This window comes from Azolla caroliniana, unplaced genomic scaffold, assembly GCF_043228905.1.
Source record: "Azolla caroliniana isolate FFs.n. ecotype wild unplaced genomic scaffold, voAzoCaro1.0.p SCAF_21, whole genome shotgun sequence".
Taxonomy (NCBI): Eukaryota; Viridiplantae; Streptophyta; class Polypodiopsida; order Salviniales; family Salviniaceae; genus Azolla; species Azolla caroliniana.
Genome location: NW_028230456.1, coordinates 2,315,870 through 2,332,513, shown reverse-complemented (window position 1 = coordinate 2,332,513; position 16,644 = coordinate 2,315,870). Strand labels below are relative to the sequence as shown.

General features: G+C 38.0%; 3 protein-coding genes across 3 annotated transcripts; 1 reads left to right on the top strand and 2 right to left on the bottom strand.

The window, feature by feature from the left end:
* Positions 1-1,219: 1,219 nt before the first annotated feature.
* On the bottom strand, positions 1,220-3,004 carry LOC147850295 (uncharacterized). Its single transcript, XM_087336104.1, has 2 exons — positions 2,752-3,004; positions 1,220-2,115 (listed from the first exon to the last, which is right to left on the bottom strand). The coding sequence occupies exons 1-2, from the start codon at positions 2,786-2,788 to the stop codon at positions 1,424-1,426; spliced, it is 729 nt and encodes a 242-aa protein (XP_087192230.1). The 5' UTR covers positions 2,789-3,004; the 3' UTR covers positions 1,220-1,423.
* A 7,641-nt stretch (positions 3,005-10,645) lies between these two features.
* On the top strand, positions 10,646-12,132 carry LOC147850294 (uncharacterized). The gene is made up of 2 exons (XM_087336710.1): positions 10,646-11,332; positions 11,737-12,132. The coding sequence occupies exons 1-2, from the start codon at positions 10,661-10,663 to the stop codon at positions 11,896-11,898; spliced, it is 834 nt and encodes a 277-aa protein (XP_087192836.1). The 5' UTR covers positions 10,646-10,660; the 3' UTR covers positions 11,899-12,132.
* Positions 12,133-14,268: 2,136 nt separating this feature from the next.
* On the bottom strand, positions 14,269-15,509 carry LOC147850293 (uncharacterized). Its single transcript, XM_087336712.1, has 2 exons — positions 14,964-15,509; positions 14,269-14,633 (listed from the first exon to the last, which is right to left on the bottom strand). The coding sequence occupies exons 1-2, from the start codon at positions 15,441-15,443 to the stop codon at positions 14,436-14,438; spliced, it is 678 nt and encodes a 225-aa protein (XP_087192838.1). The 5' UTR covers positions 15,444-15,509; the 3' UTR covers positions 14,269-14,435.
* Between the last annotated feature and the right edge of the window lie 1,135 nt (positions 15,510-16,644).

Sequence of the window (16,644 nt, the reverse complement as noted above, 5' to 3'; positions counted from 1 at the left end):
CTTTCACACCATATAATTAGTTAGAATCATTATAGATTATTCAGATTAATCAACTCTTATGGTTTATAAAAAGTTAGATGCAATAGTGAGCTTAAAGTATCATCTTGAAATAGGGATCTATAACTGGGTTAATTAATCCTTAGGCTAATTTGTTTTTGTAATACTTATGTCTTTCAACTAACTTGGTCAATAATTAGTTTTGTTTAATCATGGATTTATTCCTATTGAGTGGATGATTTTAATTCCCGTAGGGTTTGATGAGCTCTTGTAATTGAGCTTTGATCTTAATTTGTTGTACATGATTTTAGCATAAATGTCTGATATATCATAATTATGCTAGTAATATTTAGCAGTTACATAGCTTTACCACTGACCATCATACTTACACAGCTTTGGATTTAGATCATACTGATCTAAATCAATATTTTCAAATTAGTTTATTCACATGTATTTTCTTGTTTCCATTTCTTTTTGGCCACTGCCCTCTTCTTTTGCTTGTATTATATGTTTGATGTCTTAGTGTGAACTTATGGAGGTACTTATGTATGTTTCTTGGGATGGATTTATCATGTAGAATGTGGAATCATCAAAGGTTAATATTGGGGTATGGATAAAACAACTTGCACATGTGTATATATAAGGAATCTTAGAGAGAGAGAGACAGAGCATACATTAGGAAATTGAAAGGTATTCTTACCTGTGGCACAGTGCACTTCTGGGTATTGGATCATACATGGATCGTTTCCTCAAGTCCATATTCAAGTTTTCTGATGGTTTTAGAGAATAACCCTCTACCTTAATAGAGAAGATTTAATGGTTGTAATGGTGGTTTTTACATGCAATTAATATAATTGTAAGCTTATCAATATAGAGACAGAGCATGGATCATGTTAATGCATGTTTACGACTTGAGGTTCACTAGCACTTGCATATATTTTACTTGTTATGAGAGGATCCAGTCAAGAGATGAGAACTTCAAACAGTAAGCACACTATTGATGCATGGTGACTTGCAATTTTCTAATTTGAAACCCCGGTTTTTATCTTAGCAGTCTTGATTCATGAAAAATGCATTTGAAGCTTTTAACTTTCTGAAATCAATTATTGACAGACCCAATGATACTTAAGAACAATCCAACAGAATAACTTTTCACCTTACTTGAACCATGGATGTGCTAATACTTGCTGATATCTCAAATCTAATGAAGAATATCCAGATATAGTCACTCAAAATACTTCTCATATTAAATTAAAAGGGAATGAAACAGGAAACAAGTTTGGCATCATTACAAAAGCTAGCTAGCGCCCAAAAGAATTAAAGAATTAACTTTTTCCTCCCTCCTTTCCTGTATATGTACATATATTATCTAGTGTGTTAGTTAGAGAGAAATTATACGAGTTTACAACAAGCATGTGCTTGGATTTTACTTCGCTTTGTCTCCTGCCTCACTTTTCCTGGAGACTTTAATGGTCATCCTCTTCCAGAATTGGTTGAAGTTGGATGGCTTGCGCTTCGACTTTGGCACAACACTTCTGAATACATGCGACCACTGTAGTGGTTGCTCCAGTCGATGAATAGGCCAACCACCACATAGAAACATTCGATTGTGGCTGGAACCACCTCCTTTCCTAGTTACATCAGACGGTAGTTCTATGCGAGAATCACCCCGACCAGAAGCTCTAGAATCACCTCTAACCAACTCAATATTGTCCATATGATTCACATTAATTGCTTCCACATCCATCAATTTATGGAATGAAGTACCCTCATCTCCTTTTGGATTACCATCACCAACTAGAAACACAGGTTTCTTTTCTTGTTCCCGTTGTTTGTAAACATGATCTAGCAAACATGATTCCTTTTTATGGTGGCATACTAGTCCAGCTCCAAACTCCTTGAGCTTCTTCGATAAATCAAGAACTGAGACAGGAGACATCTCTTCTCTCTCCCAATTCTCCAATTCACCATCAGTAGATGCGCCGTTCTTGGTTTCTGTGGCATGCAAGGCAGCAACAGCACCTGAATCGTTCCATCGCATTACCCGATCATATAAATCTGAACCAATTGATTCTCTGAACGACTTGGGGCAGTTTTGGGAAGGAGGAACTGGTATTCCTATGCACCATTTATTTAAATGTCAAAACATTTGCATACATATAATGGCTTTACATACAAATATCACATCATACGTATAGTTGAAGAGATTATAGTTTAGGAAGACCAATTGAGCGCCATAATTTCTCAATTGCCTCAAGGTTTTGAGAAGAATGAAGCATCCCTAGGGCCTAAACAATGCACATCATTTTTAATGTCAACATATATTTAAATATTACATGCACATGCCATATCATGGGTATGGTTGAGTTTAGATTTTATAGGACAAACAGAATGTTTTAATGCCTCACAGATCTTGAGTTCCTTTTGGTTCGAAGCAAACATGCCTAGGCAGCATGCATCACCATTAATACAAATGTCAAGTTATAAATAGTAGCATCAACAAAGTACATCCTTTGATGGACATTGTAGGGTTACTACATACAGACACATATATGATCCCATAACATAACAAAATAATATTGTGTATGTTGTATTGTGATGATCCGTCACATCATGGACATGGGAGGGTTTATGATTTTTAGGATTTTAGGGTTCCTATGATTTACGACATTGGATTTGGGATATAAAATGTGCGTAGGCTTTCGGGATAAAACAAGGGGGATCTTTAGGGTTTTGTGAGAAAGACATAAGTACCTGAGGGGAAAGGAAGCTCATTCGTGTATCCAATCATGTTGGATAAGTAATATTGATCCTTTTCTTCTTCCCGCTTCTTCTTTTTGCAGCTGCAAGGTGAGACAAGCAGAAAGAAAGAAAGAAAGAAGAGGGTCTTTCTATTCTAAAAGCTCAGCTGCTTCTTTCTTCTGATCAAACGAATGGAATGGAACGGAACGAGTTTTTGTTTTCCCTGCCTGCCTGTCTCTGTGTCTGTCTCTGTGTCTGTCTTATCTGGTGGATCGCACATACACGGCGTTGATCTCTCTCTCTCTCTCTCTCTCCAAAAGCAAGTTGTGTGTGTGTGTGTGTGTCTCTATCTCTCTCTCTTTCTCTCTTTCTCTCTCTCTCTCTCTCTCTAAAAGCAAGTTGTGTGTATCTCTCTCTATCTCTATCTCTAAAAGCAAGTTGTGTGTATCTCTCTCTATCTCTATCTCTAAAAGCAAGTTGTGTGTGTGTGTCTCTCTCTCTCTAAAAGCAAGTCGTGTGTGTGTGTCTCTCTCTCTCTAAAAGCAAGTTGTGTGTGTCTCTCTCTCTCTAAAAGCAAGTTGTGTGTGTGTCTCTCTCTCTAAAAGCAAGTTGTGTTCAAAATGAATGGAAGGAAAACAGATGTGGGAGGGGGGGGGGGGGGGGGGGGGGGGGTCTAATAAAATAAATTCCTCTAAATTAAATGGGGTGTTCTTATGGATGGATGGTCATAGACAAAAAAAAAGACACACACACTCTCTCTTGACTAACTAACTTGCACTAGTTGCCGATTGTGGTCCTAACGTTGGCATTGGCATTGGCACTTACCCTAGTACGAGCCCTTCTTCACATTGGGCAGTGATTCTAACCCTCGCAGTAGTTGTGGATATGGCCCTGGGCCTTGACCCAAGATCTAACACCAGCTTTGGCTCTGGCTTTGGCTCTGGCCTTGGCCCTCACTCTAACACAACCAAACCACCTCCCCTGTTAGACCTTGCTAGCCCTAAACCCTAACCCTTAACCCCTCATCTACCTTATATCCATCTCCCGTCTACACATCGGTGCTCCCCCGCTCTTGCTCGCCTGTGTTGACGTCGCCTTCTGTTGCCTTGCCATTTACAACTTCTCCACTCGGTCGAACACGCCTTGTGCTTGTTTGATTTTCGAGAATCCAAAACATGGTGTACGTGCAATGGGCACCGGCAATGTCTCTAAGACCATTTGTGGGCCAACATCCTATTACATCACCATGAGAAAAAAGCTAGAACTTGTACAAGAGGATATTTATGATTCTGCAAGTTGTTGACACATGTAAAGTCTTTGGCTCAACTTCTAATGTATGGTCCATCCACGAAACATCCGAGAGAAACCAACATATTTTGCTAACCAACCAACCTTTTTTACTAATGAAATAATACGAGGAGAAGTTATATCGAAACTTCGTGATTATGAGAGTCAAGACATGCAAAGTATCTAATCCAAGTCCACAACTAATTCATGTGCTACAATGCTCGAAGAATAATTTTCTAATTAACCAATTTTGGCTTCTTATTCTCGGGAATCACGAGAAAGCAAAAAGTGTAATGGAAATTTCCAACCATTTGTACCAAATTATGCTACTATATAAACAAATCCAATCAACACGTTTTCAATAATTTGACTAGTAGTCTATAAATAAGGGGTCTAGGGAACCTTTTTACTAGAATAGTGGGTCCATGAACGTGTTTGTCTCGTTTCTATTTAACCCCACCTAACCATGTGAGACAAAGCATGTAGTATATATGACTTGAGTTTAAAACACAAGTCACCGAAAACATCTTGGCTTGATGGTGATGGTTGCCTTTTACTTCCTTTGACTGAATCGTTAGTCTCTTGAACAATAATCTAGTCCATGCAACGACACATTCAATGACATGAGCCATGTCAATCTCAACTCTCTCTTGACCAAACATTTCAAGTATGTAATTTCATGAAAAATATGTATATCGGTATACATTGCAATATTAATGCTTTATTGTCAACCGTTTGCAATAAGTCTTGTTCAAGAAGTTATTCTAGAGTCCATAATTCATTGCGACAAAATAGTCATGTTTTTCCTTTATGAATGTTGTGTGATATTTATTCATGTTTCCATATTTCTAATTTCTACGACTCTTTTGTCCTTTTTTTGACAATTGTTTTATTGCCACGTTTGCAAACAATGATCGTGCAATATATTATTTTAAGTTAAACTTTGTATCGACTACCTATATTCATCTCCCCAAACAGTTAATGACATTTAAACTAAGAAAACAACTTGTGTAGCTTATAACATTCTCTCTTTAACCATGTGTATTTTTAGGTCTAGATTTGTGTTCTTTCATGTCTATCTCTTCAATGATGACCAACTTGTCAACGCAATTTGAAAAAAACAAGTATAAATGTTATATCTAATGGACATACATACTATGTCTAAAATTTGAAAAGTGTAACCATGCAATAATTTAGTCCATGCAACGACACACTCAATGACATGAGCCGTGGCAATCTCAACCAGTGTTAAAAACACTCTCCATATTAGCATCTTCACCTCTAAACTTAGTTTCTAATAGATAAGAAGCAATGCATAACATCATACTCAACAAGAAAAGTTTTCTTCTTTATTGAAAATAATCAGACATGTTCTTTCCTCTCTTTGCTCATTAATTCATAATTCATTAACTATATTTACAAACAAGAGGCAATAGTGCATCACATCATGATGTGCATAGAATGACTTTGTGTCCACCCCCTCAATGAGGCGCTTTTCTAAGCAATTCACACTATGTTTTATTCATAATTTAATGGGAATGATGTCACTTTCAATGACCAACTGTGGGATGCAATATTGAGGAGGCAATACTCAATCACACAAACCATGCTTTGTAGGCAACATCCCATACCTCTTTTAGATATAACGTTTTCAATGTCTCGAACATCTTTGGTGAGCTTGTCTAAGCCCTCTAACACATGGACAAAGATAGCTCTCATGCTACTTTAGAGATTTACATAATAAATTTACTTGCTACTCTAACAAACAATACAATTTGCAATGAAGCTTTGGTGTATTGCGTGGATTTATATACATTTATCATTACAACTTTTGTACTCATAATTATAGCAAATCATTCTTTGTAAAATAATAATTATTTATTATATCACAATATGGAAGAGGGAATCTCACATAGTACACAATAGTGTGCCAATGTTTACACCTCCTTGCTGTTATATTTATGTTCTCTCTGATAGTAGGAAAGCTACATGGCATAGGCCCTTGGTTTTCCCTATACATTCAAACCTCTAAAAATAGAGTACTATTATCAGCACTAACAGGCTCTAAAAGTAGAGTGCTATTGTTGGCACAACCTGGACAACTTGTTTTTTAATCTAAAAACCCCTCGCTTTTCATTATCACAATCTCTTAAAGTAGAGTGCGACTTTCGGCACAACTTTGACATCTTGTTATTGAACCTTAAAAACCTTAGGAGACTAAACATGTTTCCCCATTCACACCTCTTGCATTCAATACTTTGCCTAAATAACTTGAAACAATCAATATATGATCTACACCATATGAACATTTGTGCAAGATCAAATGATTACTACAATGCATAAAATATATGTTGATCCTTCAATCATGTTTCCTAATAATATTCTCATATATTTCCAATCGTTTCATTTTGCAAACACTAGATACCTTTGTCCATTCATCTATGGGATCAACCAATGTCAAAATTTGTTTGTCAGTTAACTACTTGACTTTTGTTGCATTGCACTACTAAGTGAGTCTCTTCATATCTTTGTCATGTTAATGTCTTTTTCTCACATCATGCCATGGCCCACCATGTATATAGCCATCTCCTTGACACATCATCTTCATCGTTCCATTTTGCAAACGCTAGATGCCTCAATCGATGTCAAACTTTGTTTGTCAATTGACTACTTGACTTCTTTGCATCGCACCACTATTTGAGTTTCTTCCTATTCGTTGTCATGTTACTATCATGTCCTTTTCTCACATCATGCCATGCCCCACCATATTATAGGCATCTCCTTGACATATGCTTTCTCTCCACTGCTTTGCCACATCTATCTTTTCTGAAATAGGGGTGATTTCCTTACGAAACCATCTTAGACGACTCCCTCAGAGTTTTGGGTCATTACGTCTTAAGATTTGGAGTGTTTTTGACTTACCATTAGACTACATCCTTGAATTTATAAATATCCACAAAAATATGCATTTCTTTATACTTCTAGACCCATTAAACATAAAAACTTTGTTGATTGTGTCAAGAGAACTTTTGAATTTGAAGGTATCAGGTTGTGATTTGGATTTGTCATGTTGATTGCACATCGATTGTGGGTAGACCAACACTACATGCCATAATTACTATGAGTAAAATAATGTATGCAAGTGTAGCATTCTATTATGTTTTCTTGATCATTGAGGAAAAATGTGTGGATTGCATATTGAGTGTGGGTAGACCGATGTAATACATCGTAATTATTGCAAGTAAAATAATGTATGCAAGTGTAGTGCTAATGTATGCAATAAGGAGGGGACTTGGCTAGGTTTAGGATGACCACACAATCCATAAACATGTCCCGATGATTAGATGTATGTAGATGGAGCACAAAAAGACTTTCAAACTTCCGTGATCATGAGGCAACATCAATCTGTGTCCCTAGTGGTTGACAAGGTACACAAACATGTAGCATTGTTCTCGATATCAACAATTTTTGTAGAAATGCCACGAAATGCATACGATTGATGGACCATCACGTGTGTCGTAGTTGTTAATACAATAGAGAAATCATATATTATCTAAATGGTGTGCGACATCAACAATAGTCCCTCTTAAACATGGAAATGTAGTACACACGATTTTTACATCTAGAATATAATACAATGTCATTTATGATATGAATCAAGTTCAAGCAAAGATCAAACTTGGGTTCTCTTAAATTTATAGTTTTTGTTTTCATGCGTTTAACCCACAAAATGTGTTTGTAAAAACATATAAAAAGAATTCATGAAGTTAAAATCGGTCTACAAGACAAATCACGGTATACGTACTAAACAAAATTAAACTGCGAAGTTTCATAGTACTCAAATCTCTAGTTTGGTACTTTGAGTCGACTTATTACTTTGTGAGCACTACGTAGCATGACATCCATGTCCTAATCTCTCTATGAGTTCATCCTCTAAGAAGTTCATAGTACTCAGATCTCTAGTTTGGTACTTTGAGTCGACTTATTACTTTGTGAGCACTACGTAGCATGACATCCGTGTCCTAGTCTCTCTATGAGTCCATCCTCTAAGAAGTTCATAGTACTCAGATCTCTAGTTTGGTACTTTGAGTCGACTTATTACTTTGTGAGCACTACGTAGCATGACATCCGTGTCCTAGTCTCTCTATGAGTCCATCCTCTAAGAAGTTCATAGTACTCAGATCTCTGGTTTGGTACTTTGAGTCGACTTATTACTTTGTGAGCACTATGTAGCATGACATCCATGCCCTAGTCTCTCTATGAGTTCATCCTCTAAGAAGTTCATGAAACATCTTTGTAGCACGCCAACTTTGCGGAAAGAGGCTCTCTTCGTGCGATCCAAGTTTTTTGAGTATAGAGTTGTCGTAGATCTTGTTCCAATACCTTTACCTATGGTCGTTTTGGAGAGGTATAGAATATCAGAAGGTTGGAAAGCTCTTGATGTTGAGCCTATAGTCATCTCATAACTTGCGAGTAACATGATTTTTCAACATGTCTTGTTGTCTCCATTTTCTTCTATTCTTAAAACACGTTCGTGTGGTTCTTTGAGGTGGCATGATTTGAATCCAATTTATGAGAATCATTGTCCAAAATTTCATCATGGGGGTGTCACTAATTAAGAATAGATGATCTAGTGTGGGATGGATGCTTTACTACATATAATTCGTGTAAATATCATGACTAGTGGGTGCTCTAGTTACGTTCATATATACATGAGGAAGCATCATAGGCCTCTATGGATATTGTTGCATATTGGAAATATTATGCTTCATAGGGTTGTTAAAACCCAATAATATGACATTATTTCACTTAACATTGATGGATTTGATCATATGCTCATAAATATGACTCCTAGATATGCATTGGAATGCAACGGTTTGGTTCGGTTTGAGAGGGTCAAAATTGAACTGTTTAAAATTGTTGAAACTTGAACCGAACCACAAAACCGTTATTTTTTTCAAACCGTTAAAACTGCGGTTTTGGTTTTGGTTTCTAACTTAAAATTTTAAAATTTAAAATATTTCATTATTTAAAAATTTAAAAATTTAAAAGATGTTCCTTTAATGTGAGAATAAGGTCTAAAAATGAAAAGAGTGTTTAAAAATAAAATTTTAAATTTTTTATTAAAATTTTAAAAAATCGTTAAACCATTTAAACCGCGGTTTCTAACTGTTGAAACCAAACCAAACCGTTAAAAAAAAACTAAAATTGAACCGAACCGTTTAAACTGTAAAGTTGCGATTTCACGGTTCGGTTGGGTTCAAACCGAATTGTTGCTGATTTTTATGCACAACTTCAACTTTGCCTTATGATGAGGTGAAGTTAGCTTGTTAGCAAGTGACGTGGATATGTGGAAAATCACCAAGATGTGAAAAAGAGAATGCGACATATTACCCGTTTCAAATGTCCCGGTGCTACCTTAGCCTTTCCTAGGTTTTACTCGAGTTTTTGCATGAAAAACCATCTAGGGCATGGAAGTGACGATATTGACATACATTAGATTGAGACACTATGTCTACACCATCAAAGTAAGAACGAATGTGAGTAGGTGTACATGTACCTAATATGTTGAGTCACACGCCACACCCACGTGTGATGTGGCATACTACCTTGTTGAAGGTAGGAGAGAGTGAGCATTCTTCCTTCACACCAATGGTGCATGTTATTACCTTCAATAGCCCCCCTAGACACCTAGCTAAATCTAGGGCTTTGGTCATATAATGTAGATATCGCACACATAATATAAGAGGGAATTTGAGTGCATAGAACCTCCATAGGAAGGGCCTTGTGAAAATCTACAACATCTTAAGGTAAGATTATATCACGGAGTTGATTCACTTGTCTATTTAAGGTAAGATTGACAACGAGAAGCAAAGGGGCATTGCATGTGCACTTTTGTGACTTGGCTGATGAAGTCCTCAGGGGAATCCCTATGTCATCGTGCTCAAGCCTATGCTTGCACATGCACGGGGAGTGAGTGGGCAGGGCTTGCATACACATTTGTCACTTTCGTGGCCAGAATGGGGAGAAAGGTACAGGCATGCCATGGAATTATAATAAAGTAGTAGTAGTAGATTGTAGTATGTAGTAGTTGTAGCAGTAGTAATAATAATAATAATAAGGTAGGGGTATGGCCAGGAATTATAATAAAGTAGTAGTAGTAGCCATACTACGTAATATACTCGAATGCATTAGCAAACATTCGTTTTCATACGAATGAAAACGAATGAGTATGTTATCACAACATTCTTATAGGTTTTTCTTTTTTACACTTTTTATGTTAATTTTATTATCTTAAAAAACATATTACCTTATAATAAATAATAAATACAAAAGTATGGTATTTACCATACGTCAAGGGTGTTTACCATACTTGAATGATTGAAACATGATCGAATGCGAATGCACGTATGGTTCATACTATGGTAGGAGCACACTCACGCGGCACGCCTTAGCCGAGCCGCTAAACCGCACGACCGTTTAAAATCGGTTTAGCAGATAGGTTTAGGCTTGAGCTGAGCCGTTTCCGCTTCCTCCTAGTAGTAGCCGTAAATACATAACTACTAACAGGATAGCATTAGGGTTTCTAGGGTTTTGTTGCTCAGGCGCAGACAGGCCGAAGCTTCCTGCAGCCATGGCGGAGGGAGCAGGATTTGGGCGAGGGTTCGGGACCCGTGGGGGAGACAGAGGCGGAGACAGAGGCGGAGGCAGAGGCAGAGGAGATCGCCGAGGCCCCCGTCGTGGCGCTCGCCGCGACGAAGAAGAGAAATGGATCCCTGTCACCAAGCTCGGCCGCCTTGTGAAGGAAGGGAAGATCAGATCCTTAGAACAGATATACCTCTTCTCCCTCCCCATCAAGGAGCATCAAATCGTCGAGTTCTTCCTCGGCTCTGCACTCAAGGACGAGGTGATGAAGATCATGCCAGTACAGAAGCAGACGAGAGCAGGGCAGAGGACTCGGTTCAAGGCGTTCGTTGTTGTAGGGGACAGCAATGGACACGTTGGCCTGGGTGTGAAGTGCAGCAAGGAGGTTGCGACCTCCATTAGAGGGGCCATCATCATGGCCAAGCTCTCTGTTGTCCCAGTCCGTCGTGGCTACTGGGGGAACAAGATTGGGAAGCCTCATACTGTGCCTTGTAAGGTCACTGGGAAGTGCGGATCGGTCACTGTTCGGCTCGTCCCTGCCCCTCGCGGCTCTGGTATTGTCGCCGCTCGTGTTCCCAAGAAGGTGCTCCAATTTGCTGGGATTGAAGACGTCTTCACATCCTCCCGAGGATCCACCAAGACGCTCGGCAATTTTGTCAAGGTTCTTTCATCCCCTTTTTTCTCCTCTTCCAATGCTCTTCCTCTCTTTCTTCTGCACTCATCACTGGAATGGTAGACACTGGTTATCTATTTGCGATGGATTAAGCATGCAAACACTTTAGAAGTTCATGCAAATTGCTAGCAAGATCCTAGATTTTCAATGTGAAATTCTCATCGTGAAAGAATAAATTGATTTGAAAGCATTTCATCTTGGATATCACAAGGGATTATGTATTTGTGTCACAAGAACATAGGTTGAGTAGAGTACCGAAATCTATATGGTTGATATTGTGTACGGTTTATCAATGTAAAGTCTAACTGTGCTAATGTACTATGTATGATATTTGGATGACTACGCCGTTGCTGACAGATGTGGATTCTTTGTGGTTTTTATTATTATGACAGGCGACATTCGACTGCTTGATGAAAACATATGGTTTCCTCACTCCTGACCTTTGGAGAGAGACCCGCTTCACAAAGTCTCCTTTCCAAGAATTTACTGACTTCTTGGCAAAGCCAACAAGGCTTGACATCCTTGAGAATGTTGATAAGGTTCCAACTTATTAGTTATTTCCTAGTAAAAAAAATCTAACCTTGCTAGTTAAATTTTCATGCTTATCAGTGCAAGAAGGAGATATCTCTAAGAAATGTAAGAGTTTGTTTTTATTTTCTATTTTGGGTTGGGAATAGCAAAGCTGCAATTTTTTATATGTAAGCTCTATTTTGATACACACCATGGAAACCACTAACTCAGGTGGGTGATTCCATCTGTGGAAATATCAGATCTTCAAGTTGATCTTATACGTTTTATGCACTATTTTATATGTTGACTTGAGTTGATCAATAACACAGTATTGAGTGAGGTTTTTTAAGGTTTAGGTTTTGCTTAGCAAGTTCTTGATGCAGTTATAGAAATGCTGGATTCCTTTTTCGAAGAAATGAGCCAATCTACAGTAACTTGTCTAGTAATAACCTGGAGCTAATCCCATCTATGGTTCTGATTGCTGTACTTTTCAACTTGTAGATAAGGATGTAGCTCCATATGCTTCCTTTGCATTTCTTGTATTCTCTTTTGTTTAGAGAGGGAATCTTATTTCATCATTAACCTCTTAATGGAAATGTGTATGTGGTGAATTTTTGTATGTATGTACGCATGTTACTCCATCGTGCAAGATCAGATGTTGACAATCTCATGAGGATGCATCATTTGATTTTGTGTGTATTGTATATTTACGCATGTTGTTGTCCATGTAATTGAGCGTTTTCACCTTAGTCTGTTATTATTAGCAATCCGAAAGATTAAATGGTACCTTCTTTTCAAGAATCTAAAGTTATAATGTCTTTGTGCAAGTAACTGAGCGTTTTCCCTGTAGCCATTTATTACCAGCACTCTGAAAGAATTGGCGGTGTCTTATTTTCAAGAAGGTGAGGCTATAATGGTACACAATGTAAGTGATGACTGTCTTTTATTCTTTGCCATGTAGGAGAAAGGAAAATGGCACTCACTTTTCAATGATCGAATCATCCATAGTGATTATAAGAAGCCATAACTTGTCATATGAAAGTAATTTGCTTGATTCTTTTCTACCAAGGTGTTGTAAAAGAACGTGAAATCCACAAACCTGATGTGAAATCACTACACAAAGATCTAATGCCTCCCCCTTAGCATACTAACGAGCTGGCCATTCAAGTCAATACCCTTGGTAATGGTCTTGTAAAAGAATGTGAAAGCCATTAACCGAATATTAAACAAATTTATTGTGGCTCCTCTACAGGACATGATAAATGTTCGGTGCACATTAGTGAGCTGGCCATTCATATCTATACCCTTGGAAATGGCTCCATTTACAGTACAGACGTTGGGTCTGTGCAGCATATAGAAGCATTTATTGTGGCTCCACTAAAGGACATTTGTGGTGGTATTATTAAGTCAACAATAACAATGCAAGTGGATAATAGTGGAGATTATTTAAGTCAACAATGACAATGCAAATTGTCATGTTGAGATTGAAGTGTGTTAGGATGAGTGCTATAATGACATTTCAAATTTCTCGTTTGGTAATCGAAATTAACTTCAAAAGAGTGTGGCATACAAACATGTAGGATCCATTTATTGGGGTTAGTCCTTATTTGCAAGAGTTATACCAGTTGTGTGCTAGAAGTTAGTCTTAGGAATGAGTTATATCACTAGTGTGCGAAGAAGTAGGAATTATATGACGCAGAGTATATAAAGGTTTAGTATTTATACTTGCCTAGATATTATATCAAGAAACCAAAGAAGAATTACAGAGAACAAAAGCTGTTGAAGCTTTGCATATTTGAAGATCATATGACCACATAATAATAGTAAGCCAACAATGATAAACAATTCTGATAGTTTGATGGTAGCTAGCCATATGGATCATTCAACAACAAACTTTGGGTCGGAAAATGGAGATCGTACTTCTTGCTCCTTGGGCATTGTCAAACATTGGACTAAAGTTTCTGTAGACACTATGATGACAGTCATGATCTTGTGCAGACATTCAAATAGCTTAAGAAGAACCACACCATGCCTTGGCGACATTCAAGAGGGTTGTCTGACACTAAAATGTGTCCAACTTGCCTTTCATTGGGTTGGTGATGCGGAGGCAATGAAATTAAGAACATAAAAAACAATTTAAACCCTAAAACCTAATACTTAGTTGATGAACGGTATAAAAACCCTAATTGCGTAAAACATGTGCTCAGTAATGATGTGATTAGTGTTTATTGTACTTTTTAATGATAAACACTTAGAGCAATTGCCACAATCGTCGGATGTAACTCAAGATTGTTCTGTCAAAATAATCTAAGGTTCTGCCAAAATAATCGTCGGGATGTACTCAAGATCCCCATGTCTATCGTTTATGTGTGCTACTACATGATGAAGTGCTCATGTCCCTGACTATCATGCTCTCTTACAAACAAACAAGTTTTGGATTGATATGCTATTTTTACAAACATGGTATGTATGACATATTGATATGGAGTTAGATCCAAATTAAATATCTGAAGGGGAAAAACATATAGTCATAAAATTTTGGACTTGGGAAAAAAAGCAGAGATCATGCCAAATTTGGGAGTTAGAACCAATTGTGGTGCTTCTTTTCAGCACCAGAGGATGGATTGGCTTCATCATACTCATGCTCAGATTTCTTCTTTTGATGATGCTCGTACAGAGCAAACCCTGCAGATCCAATGGATGCCGCCCCCGCCACCTCTGCTTCGATCTTGTGTCTCCCTGCATTCTCCGGGTCTACCTTCATCTTGTGATGCTCATACTGTGTAGACAGACCCAAAAAAAGAAAACAGAGCCAAATTTAGGGTTTTAATTCTTCCCAGTCTTATCTTCTACTTAAATTGATTGAAAATTTGGTCGAATCAAGTTAATCCAAGGTAAAGAACAGAGCCAAATTTAGGGTTTTAATTCTTCCCAGTCTTATTTTTCTACTTAAATTGATTGAAATTTTGTTGATTCATCAAGTTAATCCAAGGTAATTAATTAATGAGTCCAGATTTTAGATCTTGAATCCTAATTATGACGCGATTGCGCCTTGCATTGCACCGAGAGATTAGTCATCTGATGGATTGAAGTAGAGTAGAAGACTTACCAGAGCAAAGGCACCAGCTGCAAGGGATCCCAACTCTCCCAAGTGCTCTTCTTTCTTATGCTTGTTGGCCTCAGCCTTAGCCTTAGCAGCCCTATGTTCCTCTTCTTCATAAGCCAGATTGGATTGTTGCTGATTAGCACCATATCCATAATTAGGAGGAGCACTGCTAGGGTTTGAGCCATAGGCACCATAATTCTCTGGATAAGCATTGGGATATGGGGGTTGGTTGTTATAATTGCCATAGCCAGGATTATAGCCATAAGGTTGTGGTGGTGGTGGTGGAGGTGGGCCACCAGGATAGCCATAAGGTTCCATGGGTGGGGGGTTGCCATAGTAAGCTTGGTTTTCATAGCCAGGGGTGTTGTTGTAGCCATAAGGTTGGTTAGGGTATCCTCCTGCATATCCTTCACCATAGCCACCACCACCACCACCATGGTGGTGCTTGTGATCATCATGGTGATGGCCTCTTTCTTCAGACATCTTTGCTTCTCTGTCTCTCTGTCTCTCTTTTGCTCTGTCTCTTTCTAACCTATGGAGATAGTTATATGTATATGTGACAATACTCTGTAGCTATGGTGGCCATCTATAAATATGTATGTTCTCCTTTACTTTTTTGGGGGGTCTAACTTCTTTCTCTGCGTGTTAATCAAGCTCAAAAGTGGGACACACCCACACACATTCATTCACACTCTTTACAGAGAAAAAGAAAACATCATGGCATGTATTGATCATAGAAGGTTGGTTCCAAGGATATGCCCACCTTTTGTTATTCTTCTTTACTAAAGAATCAAGATAAGTTTGCACCTTGTTCCTTATGGATTCGAGTCAGAGCTTGTGTTTGTGTTTGTGTTTGTGTTTGTGTTTGTGTTTGTGTTCGAACTATTGGGAGTAGGATCTTTTGGGTTCTTGCCTTCGAGTAGTCAAGGACATGTGTTTGTGTTTGTGTTCGAACTATTGGGAGTAGGATCTTCCGGGTTCTTGCCCTTCGAGTTTTCAAGATCATGCGTCCATTCACCTGGCCACTTTGTCCTACGATCGGTATTGTTTTGTCAAGACATGACGAAATACAACCCCTCTCTTGGCTACTATGCGGTCGACCACATGGAAGACAAGCGTCCAAACCTTGAGTGCATGATTATAACCATTTTATGCAATGTGCCATTTCATGTATGACTACTTCTACGGCCGTGGGTGTATTCATTATGCTTCCACAGTTCGAATGCACCTTCATGCCTATACCCCTTTGCTAGTTTGTAAGTTATAGTAACTTCAAGTATATTTTCAAGGGAAAACTAAAAAGGAAACTCTCAAGTTAACCTTAATGATACGGTGAAAAAACATAAAAATGAAATGAAATGCAATAAAAACAATACACATACACCTTATGGTTCACCAATAGGTCTTAAGGATATTATCTATTCATTATGTGGGAAAACAATGGAGATTCATACAATGGACATGCATGTCATAGTTCATTGATAATGCATAAAGGCGAAAAGCATTCTTCTTTCTAAGGACATTTCCGACCAATTTGGTGAGATATTGATTGATTTTACAAACCTCAGAGAAAGTTAGGATCATTTATTCTCATGGTACAATGGAAGACCAAATTTTGTGACACCTAAGAACATACCTATCCGCTTGAAAATGATGGAATTCCATCTACTCATATTACGACATA

What these genes read in the sequence shown, in the direction of transcription:
- LOC147850293 (XM_087336712.1), bottom strand. Translation starts at nt 15,443, where the DNA reads ATGTCTGAAGAAAGAGGCCATCACCATGATGATCACAAGCACCACCAT. An exon ending in CAGCTGGTGCCTTTGCTCTG is followed by an intron (nt 14,634 to 14,963) that starts GTAAGTCTTCTA and finishes CTGTCTACACAG; the next exon opens with TATGAGCATCACAAGATGAA.
- LOC147850295 (XM_087336104.1), bottom strand. Translation starts at nt 2,788, where the DNA reads ATGATTGGATACACGAATGAGCTTCCTTTCCCCTCAG. An exon ending in TGAGCTTCCTTTCCCCTCAG is followed by an intron (nt 2,116 to 2,751) that starts GTACTTATGTCT and finishes AATGGTGCATAG; the next exon opens with GAATACCAGTTCCTCCTTCC.
- LOC147850294 (XM_087336710.1), top strand. Translation starts at nt 10,661, where the DNA reads ATGGCGGAGGGAGCAGGATTTGGGCGAGGGTTCGGGACCCGTGGGGGA. An exon ending in CGCTCGGCAATTTTGTCAAG is followed by an intron (nt 11,333 to 11,736) that starts GTTCTTTCATCC and finishes TTATTATGACAG; the next exon opens with GCGACATTCGACTGCTTGAT.